This window comes from Sciurus vulgaris (genome assembly GCF_902686455.1).
Source record: "Sciurus vulgaris genome assembly, chromosome: X".
Lineage (NCBI taxonomy): Eukaryota > Metazoa > Chordata > Mammalia > Rodentia > Sciuridae > Sciurus > Sciurus vulgaris.
Window position 1 is genome coordinate 73,536,998 of NC_136471.1, and position 21,995 is coordinate 73,558,992.

The following is a 21,995-nucleotide window of genomic DNA, read 5'->3' on the forward strand; positions in this document are numbered from 1 at the left end:
AATATGTCACCCCCACCCCCACCCCCAGTCTATTATTGACGTGGCAGCAGTTGCTCAGGCACTTGTGGAAAGATACAGATACTTAAGGAGTATTTCTTATTTTCTGGGCAAACTATTTTTCAAGCATTCTCTCCACATTACTCCCACCTTTGCCTGGTTTTACGTTATGGCTTTTGCAAACACTGCCCTTTAAGTTAATCCTTTTGAGGCTATTGTTAGCTCTGGGCTCATGCTTGAATTGGCTCTATGAGCGTGGGCATGTCTGAGCTTTAACTTCCTCTATTTTAAAAGGAAGTCACCATACTATTTATGAAGCAGGATTGTTGTGAGCTTCATGTACATAAAAATTGTGTCAACTATGCAATGCTACAGGAATCTGAAGTATCTGTATTATCATAGGACAATTTATTTGTAGAAATGTTGTGACTAGCCTAGGAGTCACAGAGTGGCTTATAAAGCCCATTGCCTTTTTAAAGTTTCAATGTTCTGTGCTTTTTTTGACCTATTCAATATTTCTTATTATTTACTCCTTATCTTTTAGGAATGGTCAAATGAAAAGAACAATTATGTTTTAAAAACATACACCTGTCTACTCCAGCTGTTTCATCTGGAATCTTAGTCCTCTGTTTATATAATAACAGTTGTCTGATAAAAGAAAGCAGTGTTTTGAAAACAGGTTAAGTAATAGGATTAATTTCATTTTAAAAGCATATTAATTTTTTTAAAAATAATGTATCATACAAAAAATACATAGAAGCTGATGCTTTCCTATTTGTTTTCATTTTAGAGGTAGTGGTGATTTTAAAGAAAAGCAAATGGATAAGAAAAATTAAATGGATTTGGAAATATTATATAGATACCACGAAGGCAACTAGTTCTGTGTTGCTTGCATTGATGGAAACAATCCATTTACTGAACAAAGCAGACATGTTTTTATAGTCCTGGTATAAATAGAAATGGGTGACTTGGAATGTTTTATGTTTGTTTTATCATTAGTCTCACTGAATTATTTCAGTTTTGGTCTCTCTCCCTCTCTCTCTCTCCCCCCGCCTCCTCCCTCCCCACCCCCTCTTTTGTAACACTGGGGATTGAACCCAGAACCTCATGTATCCTTGCCAAGTGTTCTCCCATTGAGGTACATCCCCAGCCCTTTTTGTTTTCTGAAGTAAGGAAAATGTGTTGGAATTAGACTACAGTAATGATTACATGAGCCTGTGAATATATTAAAACTTAATAAATTTGATACTTCTGTGGTGCTGAGGATGAAGCCCAGGGCCTCAGAAATATTAGGCAAGTGATCTAATGAAAGAATGGACATTTTTTTAAGGTGTCTGTTTTATCTCAACTCCCTAAGGTCTCCCTCCCAGTGATGGGAACAAAGCCCTTAAAGCTATTCCAGGAAACAGCCCCAAACAGAGAGTAAAAGGGTAAATTGAGCAAGATAGTGCTCAGACAGTTAAGATATATGGGATATAAGATTACCAGAAACTGTTGACCAGAATCTACGCCCTGTTGTAAAACATCGTGAAACATGTTGTATGTTATCAGCAAACCCAGACCCCCTTTGGAATTTCCCGGTGGCTTTGTTCCCCTTTTCCCTTCCGTGTGCGAACCCTCCCGATGTGTGGTTTCTGCCTTTATAAACTTGTAAGATTTTCTGCTAGGGACTCGACTCCTCGACTCCTGCGTGAGTCACGAGTTGGGTCCCAGCACGCTGGAATAAAAGCCTCTTGTGGTTTGCATCAAGTGACGCCTCCTGCGGTTGATTGGGGTTGCTGTCGATCCGTGGGACAGAGTTAGGGTCTCCTTTTTGGGGGTCTTACAATACCACTGAGCAATAATATCACCAGTCCCAACTACAGCATTTTTTTTTTTTTTGCAGTGCTGGGGATTGAACCCAGGGCCTTGTGCTTGCAAGGCAAGCACTCTACCAACTGAGCTATATCCCCAGCCTATAGCTGTCTTTATAAGGAAAAATCCATGTATAATTTAGTTCAAAGACAAAAGAGTAAACCAAACCTCTGATGCAACAACTGTAAATATTTAACCATTTATATAGAGTAAGTTGAAAAAACACTTGTTTTATATTTTCTAAAACTGGTTAAGAACTAGGCTAGAAATGACAACTTTGACCAAATATTTTGTGTATCTCATTGATTTTATAAAAGCCAACACTACAATGATAATTATGCTAACTACCCAACAGACATTAAAATGTCTTTATGACTGTTAATTATTAAAAAGCCTTATACTAGATTGGGGTTATATAGCTCAGTGGTTACATAGCAAGGTGAGGCACTGGGTTCAATCCTCAACACCATGTAAAAATAAATAAATAAAATAAAGGTATTTTGTCTATCTACAACTAAAAATATTTTTTAAAAAAAGTCTTGGAGCTGGGGTTGTGGCTCAGTGGTAGAGCACTTGCCTAGTATGTGTGAAGCACTGGGTTAGATTCTCAGCACCACATATAAATAATAAAATAAAGGTCCATCGACATCTAAACAAAAAGAAAAAGGATATACTTTATTAAAAAAAGTCTTATACTCCTGGGCACAGTGGCACATGCCTGTAATCCCAGCATCTTGGGAGGTTGAAGCAGGATTGTGAGTTCAAAGCCAGTCTCAACAACTTAGGCAAGGCCCTAAGCAATTTAGCAAGACCCTATCTCAAAATAAAAATTAAAAAAGGACTGGGGATATAGTTAAGTGCCCCTGGGTTCAATGGCTGGTGCCAAAAAAAGTATCATACTAAAATAAGAAATAACTTGATTAATAAATGGGCCAATGACCTTATCAGACACCTCAATAAACAAATATATCAATAAATGGGCTAAGGAACTGAACAGACACTTAGCAGAAGAAATACAATCCATCAACGAATATATGAAAAAATGTTCAACATCTCCAGCAATTAGAGAAATGCAAATCAAAACTAAAATTTCATCTCACTCCAGTCAGAATGGCAATTATCAAGAATACAAGCAACAATAAATGTTGGTGAGGATGTGGGGAAAAAGGTACACTCACACATTGCTGGTGGGACTGCAGATTGGTGCAACCACTTTGGAAAGCAGTATGGAGATTCCTCAGAAAACTTGGAATGGAACCACCATTTGACCCAGTTCTCCCACTCCTAGGTTTATACCCAAAGGACTTAAAATCAGCATACTACAGTGACACAGCCACATCAATGTTTACAGCAGCTCAACTTACAACAGCTAAACTATGGAACCCACCTAGGTGTCCTTCAACAAATGAATGGATAAAAAAACTGTGGTATATATACACAATGGAATATTACTCAGCCTTAAAGAAGAATGAAATGATAGCATTTGCTGGTAAATGAATGGAGCTTGAGAATATCATGCTAAGCAAAATAAGCCAATCCCAAAAACCAAAGGCTGAATGTTTTCTCTGATATGTGGATGCTAACTCACAATAGGCGGGGGGGTGGGGTCTAGCAAAGAACAGAGTAACTTTGGATTAGGTAGAGGAGAGTGAAGGGAGGGTAGGGGAATGGAGTTAAGAAGGATAGCAGAATGAATCTGACATTAGTACCCTATGTACATATATAACTATATGATCAGTGTGATTCCACATCATGTACAACCAGAAGAATGAGAAGTTGTCCTCCATTTATATATGATGTGTCAAAATGCATTCTACTGTCATGTATAACTAATTAGAACAAATAACAAATAAGTAAATAAATAAAATAAAAAATACATGGATGGTAAATTGGCATATGAAAAAGATACCCCAAATCATAGGAAATGCAAATTAAAACAAGAATGAGATACCATTGCACACCTATTAGATGGAACAAATCCAGAGTAATGACAACGTCAAATACTGGAGAAGACATGCAGCAACAGGAATTCTTTCATTGCTGTTGGGAATGCAAAATGATACAGCCACTGTGGAAGACAGCTGAGTAGTTTCTTATAAAACTAAACATACTCCTACCATACAATCCTGCAATCTTATGGTATTTACCCAGTGGAGCTGAAAACATGTCCTCACCAAAACCAGCACACAGATGTTTATAGCAGTTGTACTCTCAATTGCTAAAAACTGGAAGCAATCAAGATGCCCTTCAGTAGGTGAACTCATAAACTATGAAACAGCCAGACAACAGAATACTACTCAGCACTAAAATGAATGTGCTATCAAACTATGAACAGACATGAAAGAAATGTAAATGAAGCAAGGAGTGGTGGTGCATGCCTGTAATCCTAGCTACTTCAGAGGCTAAGGCAGAAGGATCACAAGTTTGAGGCCAGCCTTGGGAATTTAGTGAGACCCTATTTCAAAGTAAAAAAGTAAAAGAGAGCAAAGATTTGGTTTAGTGGTAGAGTGTCCTTGGATTCAGTACCAAGGGAAAAAAAGAAAAGATTCAGAAATGCGCATTACTAAGTGAAAGAAGCCAGCCTAAAAAGGCTACGTACTGTATAATTCCATCCCTATGATATTCTGAAAATGGCAAAACTCTGTAGAACAGTAAAAAGATGAATGGTTGTTGGGGATTTGGGAAGAGGAAAAATAGGCAGAACACAGTGGATATGGAAGGCAGTAAAAATACTGTGTACATACTATAATGATGTATACATATTATTAAAAATAATATAAATAACCCTAATATAAACTACACTACACATATGTGGGACAGAGAGTCTATGCGAAATCTCTGTACCTTTTGATCAATTTTGTTGTGAACTTAAAATTCATCTAAAATTAAGTCTAGGGTTGGGGCTGTAACTCAATGTTAAACATTTGCCTAGCTTGTGTTGAGGCTCTGGGTTTGATCCCAGAACCACCAAAAAGTAGTCTACTTTTTTTAAAAAAAGTCTTGTACTGGTCAGAATAGACAAAAATATTCTTACAACAGAACAGAAAGTTCTAAAAACAGGCATATGTGTACACATAAGAATTTAGTATACAACAAGGGCAGCATTTCAAATAAACTGGGGAAATCAGTAAGTAGTACTGGGATAATACACTAATCATTTGAGGTGAACATTTTGATTCTGATATCAGGATCTAAAATTTCAATGGGGTTAGTTAAAGCCCAAAGTATAAAAAAAAATAGATAGAATACACTACAAAGATATAAAAGTGACTATTAACAAAACAAGGTGAGAAGGTCTTCCTAAGCATAAATCGAAACAAATAATAAAAGATCTTAAAACTTAAATACATGAAATTTAATTCTTTTATGCCAAAAACCACCATGTAAGCAAATTGCAAAAACATGCATGCATGGGATTTTTTTCCAGATTAAGGAAAATATGTTGGAATTAGATCTCGGTAATGATTACATAAGTCTGTGAATATATTAAAACTTGATGAATTTGATACTTTATTTTTTTTTATTTTTTGGTACCCAGGAACTGAACCCAGGGGTGCTTAACCTCTGAGCCACATTCCCAGCCCTTTTTATATTTTAGAGAAAGGGTCTTGCTAAATCACTTAGGGCCTCAATAAATTGCTGAGGCTGATTTGACCTCATGATCCTCCTGCCTCAGCCTCCTGAGCTGCTGGGATTACAGGTCTGTGCCACTGCACCTAGCCAACTTGATTCTTTAAAAGAATGAATTTTAAGGTATGTAAATTATATCTCAAGTAAAATAAATACATAAATGTGTGTGTACATCAGACAATTGACAAAATAAGCTATCCAATAAATGCATAAAGAGTTATTCAAACTCACAATTTTTAAAATGTAAATTAACTAAGATACATTATTTTCCTCCTACTTGGATGATAAAATGTGACTATTACTAAGGGGCTTAAAACAAACAAAACTAGAAACAACCTAAATTTTCAATAATAGGGCATTAGGTAAATAAACTCTAGTGCCATCTACACTGTAACAGATAATCATCATACTTTTGGTTACACAACATCCAAAGACACATCCCATGTTAAGGAAACGTACCCCTGTGAGAATCTTGGCAATGAGCAGTAGGATTTTGGTTCCCATTACTGAAGCCAAAGCATATGTGTTGTGCTGAAAGGGGAGAAGAGAGAGATATTTCTTCTCCCTGTACCCTTGAAGCCAAGATGTTCTTACGTGATTTTAGACTAGGTACCAGAGCAGGGGGTATATGTGTTTTGTCCAGTGGCAGCTGGTGAGACAAGTAACAAGTATCCTTTCCACAGTGCTCTCAGTTCTACTTCTATTCTCACTTAGAGAGGGTTTTATGTTAGGCTGTAGAAGCAGTGACACCATGAGCATTAGCTTGTTTAGTTTGCTTGTCTGACCAGGATCCCAAGGAGCAACCATCCTGGTGTACATGTAAGAAAGTAGCTTTTGGCACATAATACTAATTTTTTTTTTATCATTTAAAATTACATGTTTATTTCCAAATTTTCAGATTAACAGATTGTATTTTATTAGAAGTCAATTTACAGGAGTTTGCAGCACTGATTTTTTTATGAAAAGAAAAAAAAACAGTAATGATTAAGATTTGCAGATATGAATGGCCATGAAAACAGACTTCTTCCTGGAAACCAAACATACAGAGAGATTCCCACTAATCCAGCAGCAGTGTCTTGATGATGAGCTGAATAAAGACATAACATCTTAGGTGCACCCAGATGTAGGATAAGGCTTATTAAAGCTGCAGGCAGCAAAATGTTCTCAGAAAGGCAAGATGCAGGTGCCACTGGCTGCTGCCTCTCATAGATGCACAGTGCACGCTGCTGCCTCGGTAACGGGCAGGCACAGCAATATGAAGTCAGCAGTTCACTCTCAGAGGAAGGGCCTTCCCTTTCTGAGTGATTCAGGCAATGCATTACAAAAAAGACAAGGTTCAAAAGAAACATTTGCTCCAAGGCACTAAGGGTGTAAAGTTTTTTAGAAAATACATAGAAATGAATAGACTAAAAAAGGAAATTAGTTCTCAATGGAAGAATCTATAATTACTGTGACTAGTGAAATAATTACCTCAGATAGATTACAATCGAAATGCACACTGAACAGACTGTGCAGGGTGAGGGATTGCCTGACCAAAACACATCCCCACAGCCCTCAGGGCTGGCTAGAGCACACTCATGAAGCTTCTTCCCGAAGCCAGAGAAGCTGGGCATCATTTGTATTTGTAATATCCTTCTCCAGTCTTCTTGCCCAGCTTCTTCTCTGCTACCAGCTTATTTAGGGATGCACTGGGCTGAAACAGTGGGTTCTTCACATCCATTTCATGCCACCCATCCAGAATGAACTTTGTAGTATCCAGCCCAACATAATCAACAAGTTCAAATGGACCCATAGGGTATCCAGCTCCCAACTTCATTGCAGTGTCAATGTCTTCCTTGGATGCATCTCCTCGTTCACGTAGCCTGATCGCTTCTAAGAGGTATGGCACCAGGAGACGATTCACAATAAACCCCGGAGTATCCTTGCAAGAAACAGGATGTTTTCCCAAGGTTTTGCTAAAGTCTACGAGAGATTCAAATGTCTTCTGGCTTGTCATTGGTGTTTTAATGACCTCTACAAGTTTCATCATGGGCACTGGGTTGAAGAAATGGAGGCCAGCAAATCGGTCTTGTCTGGTGGTGGCATTGGCTATGCTTGTGATCTGCAAAGAAGAAGTGTTGCTGGCAAAAATTGTATGTTCAGCAGCAAACTTGTCCAGCCTTTGGAAGAGCTCATTCTTCACCTTCAGATTCTCCACAATGGCCTCCACCACCAGGTCTGTGCTGTGGACAACAGACGCTGCATCTGTGCTGGTCGATATGCTGCTTAGGGTCTTCTCCACAAACTCATTACCAGCCTTAGGGTTTTCTGCAAACTTCTTCTTTGACATTCTACGAAGGCTCTCCTCAATACTTTTTTTGGATTTTGCAGGATGTCCTCTGTTTGGTCCACCAATACTACTGTGTGGCCAGTTGCTGCAGCAACCTGGGCAATGCCAGCGCCCATCAGCCCGCCGCCAATGACCGTCACATGCTTGACGATAATTTTCTTCGCCGAGGCCGAAGCAGAGGACGAAGAAGACACGGAGCGCACAAATTGCCTGGTTACGAAAGCCATGGTGCAGTGGCGGCGACAGCGACCGAAGACTAAAGGGAAAGCAAGAACGACTGGGCCTAGGCAGCCAGCGGACTTCTGGGGGCGGGGGCCCCGCGGCCCCGCCGCCTGCCTAATAATACTAACTTTTTATAATTTTTAGTATGTAAAAAAAAAGCTATTTTCTTTTAAGATTATTTGTGTCTCAACTTTTCAGCCCAGACTTGCTCTTACTACTCCCTTAACTTGGTGAGGTTTTGGGGAACAGAAAGGAGGCATTTAGGGACATGGTGTCTTGCTGTCCCCCTTTGTTTTAAGGATTATACACTCCATCCCCATGTGCCTAGGTGTCCTTACAATTTTATTGTGCCCATCTTCCACAGTGTCCCTTAGGTGGCACATCAGGATGTCCATTGTAACCAAATCCCATAACAGCAATACAAAGAGCAGCAAAATGTAATAAGCCTTGCTATAAAACCAAGTGGATAATACAACATATCACCAGATATTATGAAGAGATTGTAATCAAGTAGAAGAAGAACTGATATCAAGTTTACCTATAGTCATAATATGGGTTTGCAACTTAAGTAGAGCCAAAAACACATTAAGATGATCATCAGGGATATACATACACAACACTTTTCTTTAATGAGTGCATAGGTACCTCCCTGTACTGTAGTTAGCATAGCTAGCACCATTCTGCTCTGAAGTACTACCTTTTACATTTGAGTAGTTTTTTAAAATTAAGTTCTGGCTCTGTGAGTATTATTTAAAGTAGCAGCATTGTGTTTAAAGTCTTGACGTGCAACTCAAGGTCTATTATGTTGTTTGAGGAGAAAGTACAGCAAGTAGGTAAAGCCACCAGGCAGCTTGGGTCACTCTATGCCATCTTTTGTAAGGTCCCAATTAGTAAGGACTATAGACAAAGTGGGAATTATGCCATCTGGTATATACAATCATTTTCAAGTACCTTAGCAAATCCAGCCATGAGGAACATACAGCCACCCAAGGGTGCCACATGTCTATAACCACCCCAAAGGGAGGGATATACTGTTACACATGTTGTTTGACTTTGTCCTTCTTAGTCACACAGTGGTTAAATTACACTGATTGCCAGGGGTCCAAAACATACTCACAGAGAGTTGGGAGGTGTTACTGCCTTTGTTTTTCATACAAAGGGAAACTTTTAATTTTTACCCATGTTGCAGTTAGCTACCCCAGGCCATCAAACACAATATATCTTAGCAAAGGCTTAGCCATAGTCATCTGTTTTCACACACCAAATGTAAGACATGATACTTGGTATCCTTAAAAGCAAATACACTCATGTTTAAGTTCACAGAGCAGCTGTCTAAGAGCTATGAGTTTTGCTCCAGTTTAACATTTGCTTTCATTGTACCAAGGTGGCTAGTTGTAGGTGCCCCAGGAGACCAGTGGAGGATGACAGAGGAGGCTCACTGCATTCCCAGCAATTTGTTTCATTTTATACTCCTGTAATGATTATTTGTCCATTTTGTAAACAGGTTAGCTCGAAGGATGAAATGTAACAGGTGTTAATATAGATCAATCTCTATTACTTAACAATATATAAGTAACCTGATCATCCTGAATGAGAATAATACTGGCCAGTATATCATCCTCAGGACCATAATACCATAATTTATGTCCCAATGGTACCTAAGGTTTGACAAAAAAAGCATAACAACAGTAGAGTTGTTGCAGACCATAATGAAATTACACACTTTTTTCTTAAGGATTAAAAGCTCTGGGTTAGTAATCTTTTTAAATATTTATGTCCTGTTTTAGTCTCTTTGCCCATGGACCTAGGAACCCACATCATTGAGAACCATTTGCTATTCCCATCCCAATAGACTCTACGGGTTCCCTGTGGCAGGTCCTGTGGCAGCAGCAACAGCAAATTATCCCTGTGTTTCCATTTATGGAGTGCAAGTGTCCTTTTTAAGCATCATCATTTGAATCTAGACCATGTCAGGTTCTTTTGTCAACATCAGGCAGGTGTTGGGGAATGTATTTTAGTCATGATTACTGAAAGTCCTGATGGCCATCCATAATCACTTAGTTCACACTACCACATATTCAGCCTCCATGTTTGGTTGTTTTCTTAGTGGGGTATTTATTTGTGAAATAAATCCTGCTACAGCTGGATTGCAAGGCAAGTGGAAATGTCAACGTATGTCCAAATTTTTAGCCCATTCTTGCACCCTGTGGCCATTATGTGGGTTCCCTTGACACTGCCTATGTCTGCAGGGGAGCCACACATGGTGCCAGGCAACTGAAGGCCATGTATGGTTGTCCTTTGACCTTCTGAAAGGATGTGCCTATGGCAGTCCAGTGTATCTGTGTGCACATAATTTCCCTTCTGATAAGGGAAAGAGCCTGATGAAGACAACCTGCCACTGTTTTATAGGCTGCCATCCTCAAGCTATCCATCCCATCACATGAGGCAGTGGCCATGGCCACTTCATGGAGCAGGTAGAGAGAGTCACATACACATATCATGTCCAAGTATCTTGGTGGGAGCTCCCCCTTCTTTGTTGTAGGTCAAAGAGATTTTTTTTTCGCTTGTGGACTGTCTTTTGGTTATAGCCAAACAGCTACACACTTAGCTGGAACATCTTCCAACCACCTAATGTCACTTAGATTGTCTGCTTTTTGATTGCCTGACAGAGAAGCATGACTGTGCTGCCATATAACACTCGGTCACATGGCAGTTGTTTTCAAATGTCTTCTCATTTTTTTTGTATCCTTTCATATCTGTGACCAAGATCCTAAGGGAATTCATTTATCGTACTGCTGTTACCACAAAAAACACTCAAACCCATCAGGGCAGCGAAAAACACCTAACGTATAGGGCTGTTTTTTAGACTAAAATGCTCAAGTCTTGTAATCACTCTACAACATTTTTTGCTTGAGAAAAGGCCTCAAGTTTTCAAATTCCAAGTCACACTAGGCCTTTCTTTTTATTAAATCATACAAAAGTTTTAAAATTTGTGGTATTTATAGAATGAGGGGATGCCTACATTTCAACACTCCCAAAAAGTTCTGTGATCTTTTTGGAGTAGGGAAAACAGCAGTGCCCAACTAGATAACCCCCAAGTACTTGGCAGGCAGACCATATTCTTGCAATCTGGAAGAGTTGACTGCCCATTCTCTCTATTGGAGATGTGCCAACATTGTTTGAATTGCCTCCTCTAGGTGGGAAAGAGACTCAGAAGTTAACATCACATGTCAATATAACTAAACATCAATTCTATGTCAAGTTTTGTCCACCATGCCATGACATATGGTTGGGAATGTGTAAATACCCTTGGGAAGAACAATGAAAGTTCATTGTTGTCCTTTCCACATGAAAGCACATTGCTCTTGGCTTTCCTTATTGGATCCCTTGTGTTTCCTTTGTCCTCTCTTTCTTCCATCTTTTTACCCATACCGCATGTCCCTTGCTTTATAATCTTTTTAGTTTCCCACATATCAGCTACAGCCTGTGCTGCTTGAGAAACAGAAAAGCCCAAAACGAGGTTCAGGATTGTTACCAGAGCTTTATAATATTGCCTCAAAGCCATATGGAGAATGGTCCTTCATTTTTGCTGTGAATGTTTCAATATCAGGACCAAAATGTTTGCTGCATAAACAACCTGATTTAGCCCTAACTCTTAGGAGGTCTTAAAGTTCTTTCATGGATTGCCATCTCTGAGGTGCCACAGATATCAGACCAAACCTTTTTATAGGTAGCTATAAACCAGGACGATAAAGAGATGACATGGTTCTCATTAACTGCCAAATATAAATGTTGCAGCAGAGTGTGGTAACTCAGGCAATTTTACTCATCTCACTTCCTGATAGGAATATGCCTTTAGCACCAGTGTCCCAAAGCTGCAGCAGCCATCCTGATACATTTCTCCTGACTTTCTGTCTAAACTCATTCCTCAGTTTTACCAATTTAGCAGCAGTGTAATCTCTTGTGAAGGTCTTATGCATGTGCTGGTGAGAGAGGGCAGATCCTCAACATCCATTCCCACCACTGTGGCTGATCTGTCTTTATCTTTTGAGTTATGACTGGTCTGGCCCCTAGCACTAGCACCTCAATCAGCTCATGCCAGCCCTCCTCCTCTTCTTCTGAGCTGCTGGGTTTACAGGAGTCCCATTTATGCTGGTCCCAGTCCTTTTACATAACCACATTCCTTACTCTAGTTTGTGGTAAACAATTACCTTTTAGTTTAGCAAAGCAGCCGGTTAGTTTCCAAATTTTTATCAGCATTCCTCAGACGAGCAAGTAATTTTTCAGTAGTCCCTGCTTGAGTTAAACATGCTTTGCTCCCTCTTTAACTCTTCCTGCAACTGCTTAACAAAGGCTTGGGCCTGCAGCTCTGCCTCCCTTACTGTGCACAATGCCAGGGGAAGGAGCCACACCACAGCTGCTATAGTTGTGTCTACCTCTTTCTTTTTCTGTAGACCAGATTGCTTGTCCATGAGAAACAGTAGTTCCCCTAATCCTTGGGATGTCTTGGGGGCATCACCATACTTACATGGTAGCCCCCAGGCATAATACCTGTCACCCCACCCTACACAGAGGTAGGAAGCCCTCCTGGGAGTCACCCCCTCAATATATTTGCCCTTCTGAACTGCCATAGTCAATCTGCTCAAGGGAGTTTCTTTGGCCACCTGCCTGACTTGCCAATTGTCTTATTCATAATCCAAGTTGTGCCAGGGCAGTGGGGTATGTTGCAGACAGGCCAAAGAAAGTGCCCAGAGACAGCATGGGAGATATGTAATTTATTGGGGAAAGCTTACAAAGATCAGTGACTGCTCCAAGAAGAGTTCAGTGGCAACAGGCTGACAGCACCTCTGTCCATCACAATGCTTTGTCAAGTATTGCCTCCTCTCCTTCACGATGTTTTGTCCAGCAGCAGCTGGCTAGACAAGTGACACATATGCTTTCCACAGTGCCCTCAGTTCTGTGCCTGTCCCCCCTCAGAGAGGGGTTTTATATGTTAGGCTGCAGAAGCTATGACATCATCAGCATTAGCTTACTTAGTTTGTCTGGCCAGCATCCCAAGGAGCACTGTCCTGGTATACATGCAAGAAAGCAGCTTTCTAAAGATAACATTAATTTGTCCTACAGTTCCCAGTGTTCATAAGAGAAAGTCATTATCCTTTAAGATAATATGTATCAGGACTTTCCAGACAAGACATGCTCTCATTGTTCCCTTAATTTGGAGAAGTCTTTGGGAACAGAAAGGGGGCACTCAAGGACATGGTAGCTTACAGCATCCCTTTTACTTTAGGGATGATATACTGAAATATGATATCAGACACTTTTTTATTATAAACAAATGGGATACATGTTGTTTCTCTGTTTGTACATGGCATAAAGGCATACCATTTGTGTAATCATAAATTTACATAGGGTAATGTTGTTTGATTCATTCTGTTGTTTTTTCCCTTCCCCCCACCCCTCCAACCCCTCTTTTCCCTCTATACAGTCCTTCCTTCCTCCATTCTTGCCCCCCTCCCTAACCCTAACTCTAACCCTAACACTAACCCCTCCCATCCCCCATTATGTGTCATCATCCACTTATTAGCGGATATCAGACACTTACCCAAGATCTTGAATCCTAAGGAAGTGACACAAATACACAGGGACAGATCAAAAGAATTCAAGGGGGCTAGGATGTAGCTCAGTGGCAAAGCATTTGTTTCAATCCCCAGTTCCACAAAAGAAAAGACCAAAAAAAAAAAAAAGGATTCATGGCACAGGAGGCAGCAGACATAAGATGCAGACAGTGGCAATAGCAAAAGTCCTAAAAAAGCTAATGTCAGTGAAGAGGTCCTTACCAAACTGTTCCTAGAGTATAACTTTGGCCCACTTTAGCTTCAATGAATTCATAACCATTTTCCAAGCCTGGCTGACCACTGTTCCTGTTGACTCTATAAACAATAGCCTACCAATAAATTCCTTTTATGGTTAGCTGACTCAGAACTGCTTTATGTTGTTTGCAAGCAAGAACCCAACCTAATACATGTATAATAATTACCATGTGGCCATTAAAAACAATGACATATATCTCCATTTTCAGACACAAAACATGTTCAAGATAAATATAATAAGTAAGAAAAAAGCAAATTTTACTCTGCAAAATTTCTCTTAACCAACCTGCAGTGGGTTAACTGATGATCTCCTGTTTATTACTAAAATATTCAGGTTCCCACTGCATGTTTGCTACTTGTGGCTGATACTTGAATGCATACTCCTTATTCCACCTAGTAGAATTGTTGGCATATTGAGATACCACTGTTTGCCCTCATGCTGTTCGTGCCCATTGAACTGCTCATAATCATGCAACCTAATTAAGTATCCTACAATCTGATCAAATAAAAGCATAAAAAAGAATTGTTCTTTCTATGAAAACAAAAGTGAACACTTTATGAACAGTTAATAAGGGTAAATAGTAGTAAAATTTCTGCTAAAATAGCTGTATGTGAAGCAACTTTAAGAGACTGGAATGGGCACAGTGGAGGCATCCCTGAAATCCCAGCTACTCAGGAGACTGAGGCAGGAGAATCATAAGTTCAAGGTCAGCCTGGGAAACTTAGCAAACCCTTTTTCAGAACAAAACATAAAAAAGGACTGGGGATGTAGTTTAGTGGCAATGTGCCCCTGGGTTCAATCCCTAATACTGCGAAGAAGGATTGGGGGTAAAAAAGCTCTGCTTTAAATAAAAGCAAACCAAAAACTGAAAATCTGGACTGAAACAATGTAGGTATGGTTTATACAAGAAAGAAAAGGAGAAATGCTAAAGGAGCCACAAGCAAAGAAGTGACCTTTGCCCTACATATAAATACTAGAGAATGAAGAAAATGTTTTAGATTTTTAAAAAAACGACTAGGCTATTTATCCATAATTTTTATGATTTTCTTCTTCAACCGACCAACCACCGAATGGTTAAGAGAGTTTCTACCATGTTTCCATCTTCTGTGGGGGAAGGCTCTGTACTACATCAAAGAAAAAAGGAGAAGGAATATTTGTCTTCAATTTTGTTCTACCATCATTGAATTTCCCATGTTTGTCCTATAAAACCATGAACTGAAACTGCCTACTATAAATGGAAAAATCCAATATATTGTGCTACTATTTTTTAAGTTGTTGCCATATAATACTCAGTAGAAGTCAGAGATGATTTTCCCCACACACGGGTTTATGACATTTGTTTTCCTTCAAACAAATTTACTGAGAAAGGCAGACTCTTTAGCTTTTAAAAACTGTGATAGGTGGAGCGGCACGCACGGCACGAGCGTCACGCCAGACAGCGGCCCGCGCGTCTGCCCCGCCGCCGCCCCGCCGCCGCCCGCAGCCGCCCGCAGCCGCCTCGTGCTCCCGCGCGCCAGGCCGGCGGCGGCCGCCTCCCGCCAGCCCGCGTCTGAGAAGGAGCCCGAGATGCCCGGCCCCAGAGCGGAGAGCGACGAGGAGGACGAGGAGGAGAAAGAAAAGTCTCATTGTGGAAGGCAAGAGGGAAAAGAAAAAAGTAGAGACGTTGACCATGCAAGTGTCTTCCTTACAGAGAGAACCATTTACAATCGTACAAGGAAAGGGGCAGAAACTTTGTGAAATTGAAAGGATACATTTCTTTCTGAGCAAGAAAAAAACAGATGAACTTAGAAATCTACACAAACTGCTTTACAACAGACCAGGCACTGTGTCCTCATTAAAGAACAATGTGGGGCAGTTCAGTGGCTTTCCATTTGAAAAAGGGAGTATCCAATATAAAAAGAAGGAAGAAATGCTGAAAATTTTTAGAAATGCCATGTTAAAGAGCATCTGTGTGGTTCTTGATTTGGAGAGATCAGGTGTAAATAGTGAACTAGTGAAGAGGATCCTGAATTTCTTAATGCATCCAAAGCCTTCTGGCAAACCATTGCCAAAATCTGAAAAAAACCTCTAGCAAAGGCAGTAAAAAAGAACGAAATAGTTCTGGAATGGCAAGGAAGGCAAAGCGAACCAAATGTCCTGAAATTCTATCAGATGAATCTAGTAGTGATGAAGATGAAAAGAAAAACAAGGAAGAGTCTTCAGATGATGAAGATAAAGTGAAGAGGAGCCACCAAAAAAGACCTCTAAAAAAGAAAAAGCGAAACAGAAAGCTACTTCTAAAAATAAAAAGTCTGTAAAAAGTGCAAATGTTAAGAAGGCAGATAGTAGTACCACCAAAACACTTCCAAAAAAGAAAGTGAATCTGAGGATAGTTCAGATGATGAGCCTTTAATTAAAAAATTGAAGAAACCACCTACAGATGAAGAATTAAAAGAAACAGTAAAGAAATTATTGGCCAATGCTAACCTGGAGGAAGTCACAATGAAGCAGATTTGCAAAGAGATATATGAAAATTACCCTGCTTATGATTTAACTAAGAGAAAAGACTTCATAAAAACAACTGTAAAAGAGCTAATTTCTTGAGATAGAGAACAGAGACAGATGACTCGTTTCCATAGATTTGAAGATCTGATTTATACCATTATACCAGCAGAGAGAATGTATTTCCTTTTCTAAATCCTTATTAAGCATTGTGTTGGTAGAACTTACTGCTGACCTTTTTATCTTGAGTGTTACATAAATCAGTTGGCCGTTTTAAATTGCATTTCTATGCAGTTTTTAGTTAAAATCTTGCATGGCAGTAATCGTTCCTTGCTTTTATAGCTGTATTTTGTACATTTTGGATTTCTTTATATAAGATCATAGGTTCCTGAACTGTTGTGGGTTTTAGTGCACTTAATATTAGATTGCTTAAGACATATTTTAATCAAGTAGAACAAAACTATTATAGTCAGCATTTATACATGCAGAGACTTGAAGTATTTACTATATATTTTGAATACACATCTCTTCTGTCAGTGTGAAAACTCAGTGGCAGTGTGCCTATCTTTAACAAGCTACAGCTGGCCAGGTGACTAAATTGGAACTTTTCTCCTGCATGTGTATATATGTCAAATTGTCAGCATGACAGAAATGACAGATGTTATTTTTGTATTTTTAAAAACCAATTTGTTGTATATAAAGTTTTTTTATTTCTTTTGTGCAAAAAAAAGTGATAAAATACACATAACATAAAATTTAACATTTTAATGCCACCCCTTTGAAGTACTGAGGATGGAACCCATGGCTTTGTGAGTGTTCTACCACTGTATTACACCCCCAAACCCATTTTTTGTTTTATTTTGAGACAAAGTCTCACTAAATTGTTCAAACTACCCTCAGACTTCACATTTTCCTGCCTTGGCCTCCAGAATAGCTGGAATTACAGATGTGCACCACCACTCCTGGCTCATTTTAACCCTTTTAAGTGTACAATTCAGTGGCATTAAGTATGTTCACACTGTTGTGTAATGATGAGCACTATCCATCTCCAAAATTTTTTCATAATCCCAAACTAAAACTCTTTACCAATAAATAGCAAGTCAGGGCTGGATATGTGGCTCAATGGTAGGGTGCCTAGCATTGCATTAGGCCCAGGGTTCAATTTCCAGCACTGTAAATAATAATAATGATGATGATAATAATAATAATAACAACAATGGTTACTCTGTAGCCAGGCATGGTGGCTTATCATTATAATCAAAGAGACTCAGGAGGCTATGCCAGGAGGATTGCAAGTTCAAGGCCAGTCTCAACAATTTAGTAAGTCCATAAGCCACTTAGTGAGATCCTGTCTCAAAATAAATATTAAAAAAGAGGGCTGGGGCTGGGTGCGGTGGCGCATGCCTTTAATCCCAGCAGCTTGGGAAGCTGAGATGGGAGGAAGCAAGTTCAAAGCCAGCTTCAGCAAAAGCAACGTGGTAATAAGCAACTCAGTGAGACTCTGTCTCTAAATAAAACATAGGGCTGGGGATGTGGCTCAGTGGTCGAGTGCCCCTGAGTTCAATCCCCAGTACCAAAAAGAGCAGGACAGAGCTGTGGTTGTGGCTTAGTGGTAGAGTACTTGCCTACTAGCATGTGAGAGGCACTGGGTTTGATCCTCAGCACCACATAAAAATAAACAAACAAACAAATAAAAGAGTTAAAAAATGTTTGATTAAAAAGAAATTAAAGGGACTGGGGTTGTGGCTCAGTGGTAGAGCCTAGCATGGTACACCTAGCATGTGTGAGGCACTGGGTTCGATTCGCAGCACTGCATATAAATAAATAAATAAAAATAAAGGTCTATCAACATCTAAAAAAATTAAAAAGGGCTGGGACGTGGCTTAGTTAACCTAGGGTAAGCATCCCTGGGTACAATCCCTGGAGTGCACACACACACGCACACGTAAATCCCCATTCCTCCTCCCTCTAGACCCTGGTAACTACTGTTCTACTTTATATCTCTACAATTTTAACTACTGCAGGTACTGCATATTAAGTAGAATCATGATATTTGTTCTTTTGTGGCTGGCTTCTTTCCCTTAGTGTAAAGTCTTGAAGGTTCAGCCATGTGGTCACGTGTCAGAATTCCATTCCTTTTAAAAAATATTTTTAGTTGTAGATAAACACAATACCTTTGTCTTATTTATTTACTTGTATGTGGTGCTGAAGATTGAACCCAATGCTTCACACCTGCTAGGCAAGTGTGCTATCACTGAGCCACAACCCCAGCCCAATTCCATTCCTTTTTAAGGCTGATAATGTTCCACTGTATATACAGAGCATATTTTGCTAGTCCTTTTATCTGTTGATGGACATTTGGGCTACTTTCACCTTTGGGCTCCTGTGAATAATGCTGCAGTGAACACTGGTGTACAAATATCTGTTCAAATCCCTGCTTTAAATCATCTTGGGTATATACCCACAAGTAGAATTGTTGGATCATGTAGTAATTCTAAGTTTAATCTTTTTAGGAACCTGTGTACTATTTTCCACCAGGACTAGACACTTCACCAGTAATGCACAAGGGTTCCAGTTTCTCCACATCCTTACCAACACTTGATTATTTTCTGTTTAGTAATAGTCATCCTATTCGGTGTGAAGTGGTAACATCCTTCTTTTCTATATCTCAGACATTTCAATGAAGAATTGGAAAATCAAAACTAAAGTATAAACTAAATATAAAGATATAACCCTTCATTATCAGTTATTTCATTTTCTTGGCAATTTTGGTTTTCTAACAAGAACTGGTTTTAATATATACTTTAAATGTTAAATATTATTGTTTTGAATTTTATTTTATGAATGATTAGTTTATGGATGATTAGCTTAAATGAGCTTATGAATGGTTAGTGTAGTAATATGGAATGGGTTCAAAGAGATCAGGATAAGAAGATATAAGTGGTCATTAGTGGGTGGTTCTAGACTCATTGAGTGCTTATTTTTTAGAGTGGATATTAAAAAATGAAATATTTGTGAATTTCCTGTATACTAGTTCTTCAAAAACCTACCATTCACATTTAAACACATTCCTCTAACTTTCTTCTAAAAGGAATAAGAATATACTAAAGGGGTAAAGACAATATTGTGCTTTTAGCACTGCAATTTCATAGCCAAGTAATAATAAAGCAATACTAGTCACAAGTACTACAACAAAGTAGTCTGACTAGTTATGATAATGGGGAAAATATCTAGAATCTATGAATATATTGTTCTATCATTCTAAATAACTAGTTTTTCTGTCTTTTAAAAAATAATACCAGTGGAACTGAACTCTGTCACTAAAAGTTACTTATTCAAATATTTGCCCTCAACCCACCTAAGCATTTTTAATAAATGCTTCTCACACAAGAATGAAATAATTCACAATATATTTCAGACTGATGAAATTAAAGAAAACTTAAGTAGGAGGCTACGCCCAGTATTAACTAAAGTAAATAAATAAAAACAGCACCTAGCACTAGTTATTGCTAAATGTTACTTATAAATATACAACACATATTATTGCTATACTGTTACAATGCAGAGATTAATAGCATGAGTCAAAACAACATATACTTGGCCAAACACAGACCTCCAAATAATCAATGTTTGGCTTCTCAATAAGGAATCCCAACTGGTGCCAAAGAACCAGAAAGGGTGCAGCAGATATACTTCAACATTTTACCCTCTCACTAAGATGAAAATCATCTGTTCTAAACCTTCCGAGTCTTAACTAGGGGAGGAATCCAGGTTGGAAGGAGAGGGAGAAGAGGAGGTGGAAAGGGAGAGAAACAAAGCAGATGTTCAACTGATATTTATCTGTTGGGTGGATGATCACTTAAATTGATGAATAAGGCAACCTCTGAATTCTCCTGTGAGATGAGAAAACTAAAAAAAGGAAAGTGATTTCTTTTTGTCAGAAGACTAGAAATGGTAAGAAACCATTAACATTCTGATATCTTTGCTATGCACTCTTTAATTTTCCCTTGACTACAAGATGGAAACTGAACAGGGTAATGTCCACCTTAACTCACTGATTGAGATTAGTATCACCTTTTGTGGGACAACTAAGCATTATGTACCTCCTATGTACCACCTATGAAGTTTCTGTACCAAAAATTTTAAACTGAATCTAAATAAGTCTATAGAACTAAGTTCCAATTCACAGGAAATGTCAAGGAATAAAGGATGAAGTTAAATTTGAATATGAGGACACAATCAGAAAAACCCAGAAGATGGGGCAAGAATAGCACTGTCCAACAGAACTTTCTTTTTTTCCTTTGGTACTGGGGACTGAACTCAGGGGCACTCAGACCACTGAACCACATTCCCAGACCTATTTTGTATTTTATGTAGAGACAGAGTCTCACTGAGTTATTTAGCACCTTACCACTGCTGAGGCTGGTTTTGAACTCACAATCCTCCTGTCTCAGTTTCCCAAGCCACTGGGATTACAGGAGTGAGCCACCACGCCTGGCTCCAGCAGAACTTTCTGGGATAGAAATGTTCTATCTCCATGTTGTCCAACACAGTAGGCACTAACCACAAGTGGGTACTGAGTATTGAATGTGCCTTGTTCAAAATAAGATGTACAGGAAGTGAAAAACAATAGATTTCAAAGAAGAAAGAAGGATGTAAAGTATTTTGTTAATAATTTTATATTGACTACATATTGAATGATAATGTCCATATATTGGGTTACATAAAATATATTATTAAGATTAATTTCACATTTCTTTTTACTGTTTTATTGTGGCTATTAGAAAATTTTAAATTACATATGTGGCTCACATTATTTTGTTGAACAGTGCCATTCTGGAATCATTATTATTTTACCTTTTAACTTTTTTTTTTTTTTTTTTTTTTCGCGGTACTGGGGATCAAACTCAGGGCCTTGTGCTTGCAAGGCAAGCACTCTATCAGCTGAGCTATCTCCCCAGCTCCCTATTTTACAGTTTAAGTCTATGATCCTCTGGAACTGCTTTCTGTAGGTAGTATGAGATAGCAGTAAAAGTTCATTTACTCCCATATGGACAGTGAACTTATGTTACCATTAACCTTAATTGAAAGGGAATTTTCTTGTAAGGTTTTGATACTAACATGACACTGACTTCATAAAAAGAATTAGGAAACTCATTATTTTTTAGACTTCTAGAAAATTTGCCATTAGATTGTTGCTATTTCTTCAGTAAACAACTGGAAGAATTCACCAGGAAAGTCCTTTGGGCAACCAGTTTCCTCGTGGAAAGACTGTCCTATCCATTATAGGGAGAATTATACTAACACATTCAGTTCTGCCCATTTTTTTGTTTCACATATTTTTAGCCTATGCAATTAGGTTCACAGAAATTAAGGAATATTGTATCTACTGAATTACCCTTTCATTGTGAAGAGTTCTCCTCTCTAATAATACTTTTGATTTCAAGACTACCTTGAAAGTAGTACAGCCATACTAGTTATCTTTTGGATATTTCCATAATGTATTCATAATTTCCATAATATATTTTTTTATCTTCCTACTTTTAAAATTTCTTTAACCTTTATACTAGAAATGCGTCTCTTTTGAATCACACTGAATTGTTAAGTTTTT

The 21,995-nt window shown here is 38.7% G+C and overlaps 1 protein-coding gene and 1 pseudogene across 2 annotated transcripts; one reads left to right on the forward strand and one right to left on the reverse strand.

Annotated features, from left to right (window-relative positions):
• Positions 1 to 6,372: 6,372 nt before the first annotated feature.
• On the reverse strand, positions 6,373 to 8,066 carry LOC306650638 (hydroxyacyl-coenzyme A dehydrogenase, mitochondrial-like). The gene is given in 2 exon segments (XM_079122746.1): positions 6,373 to 7,851; positions 7,854 to 8,066. Coding segments are annotated over 2 exon segments (942 nt in total). The 5' UTR covers positions 8,038 to 8,066; the 3' UTR covers positions 6,373 to 7,093.
• Positions 8,067 to 15,232: 7,166 nt separating this feature from the next.
• Positions 15,233 to 17,134, forward strand: LOC306651569 (protein DEK-like; annotated as a pseudogene). The gene has a single exon. The product of its transcript is annotated as a protein DEK-like (transcript).
• Positions 17,135 to 21,995: the final 4,861 nt, after the last annotated feature.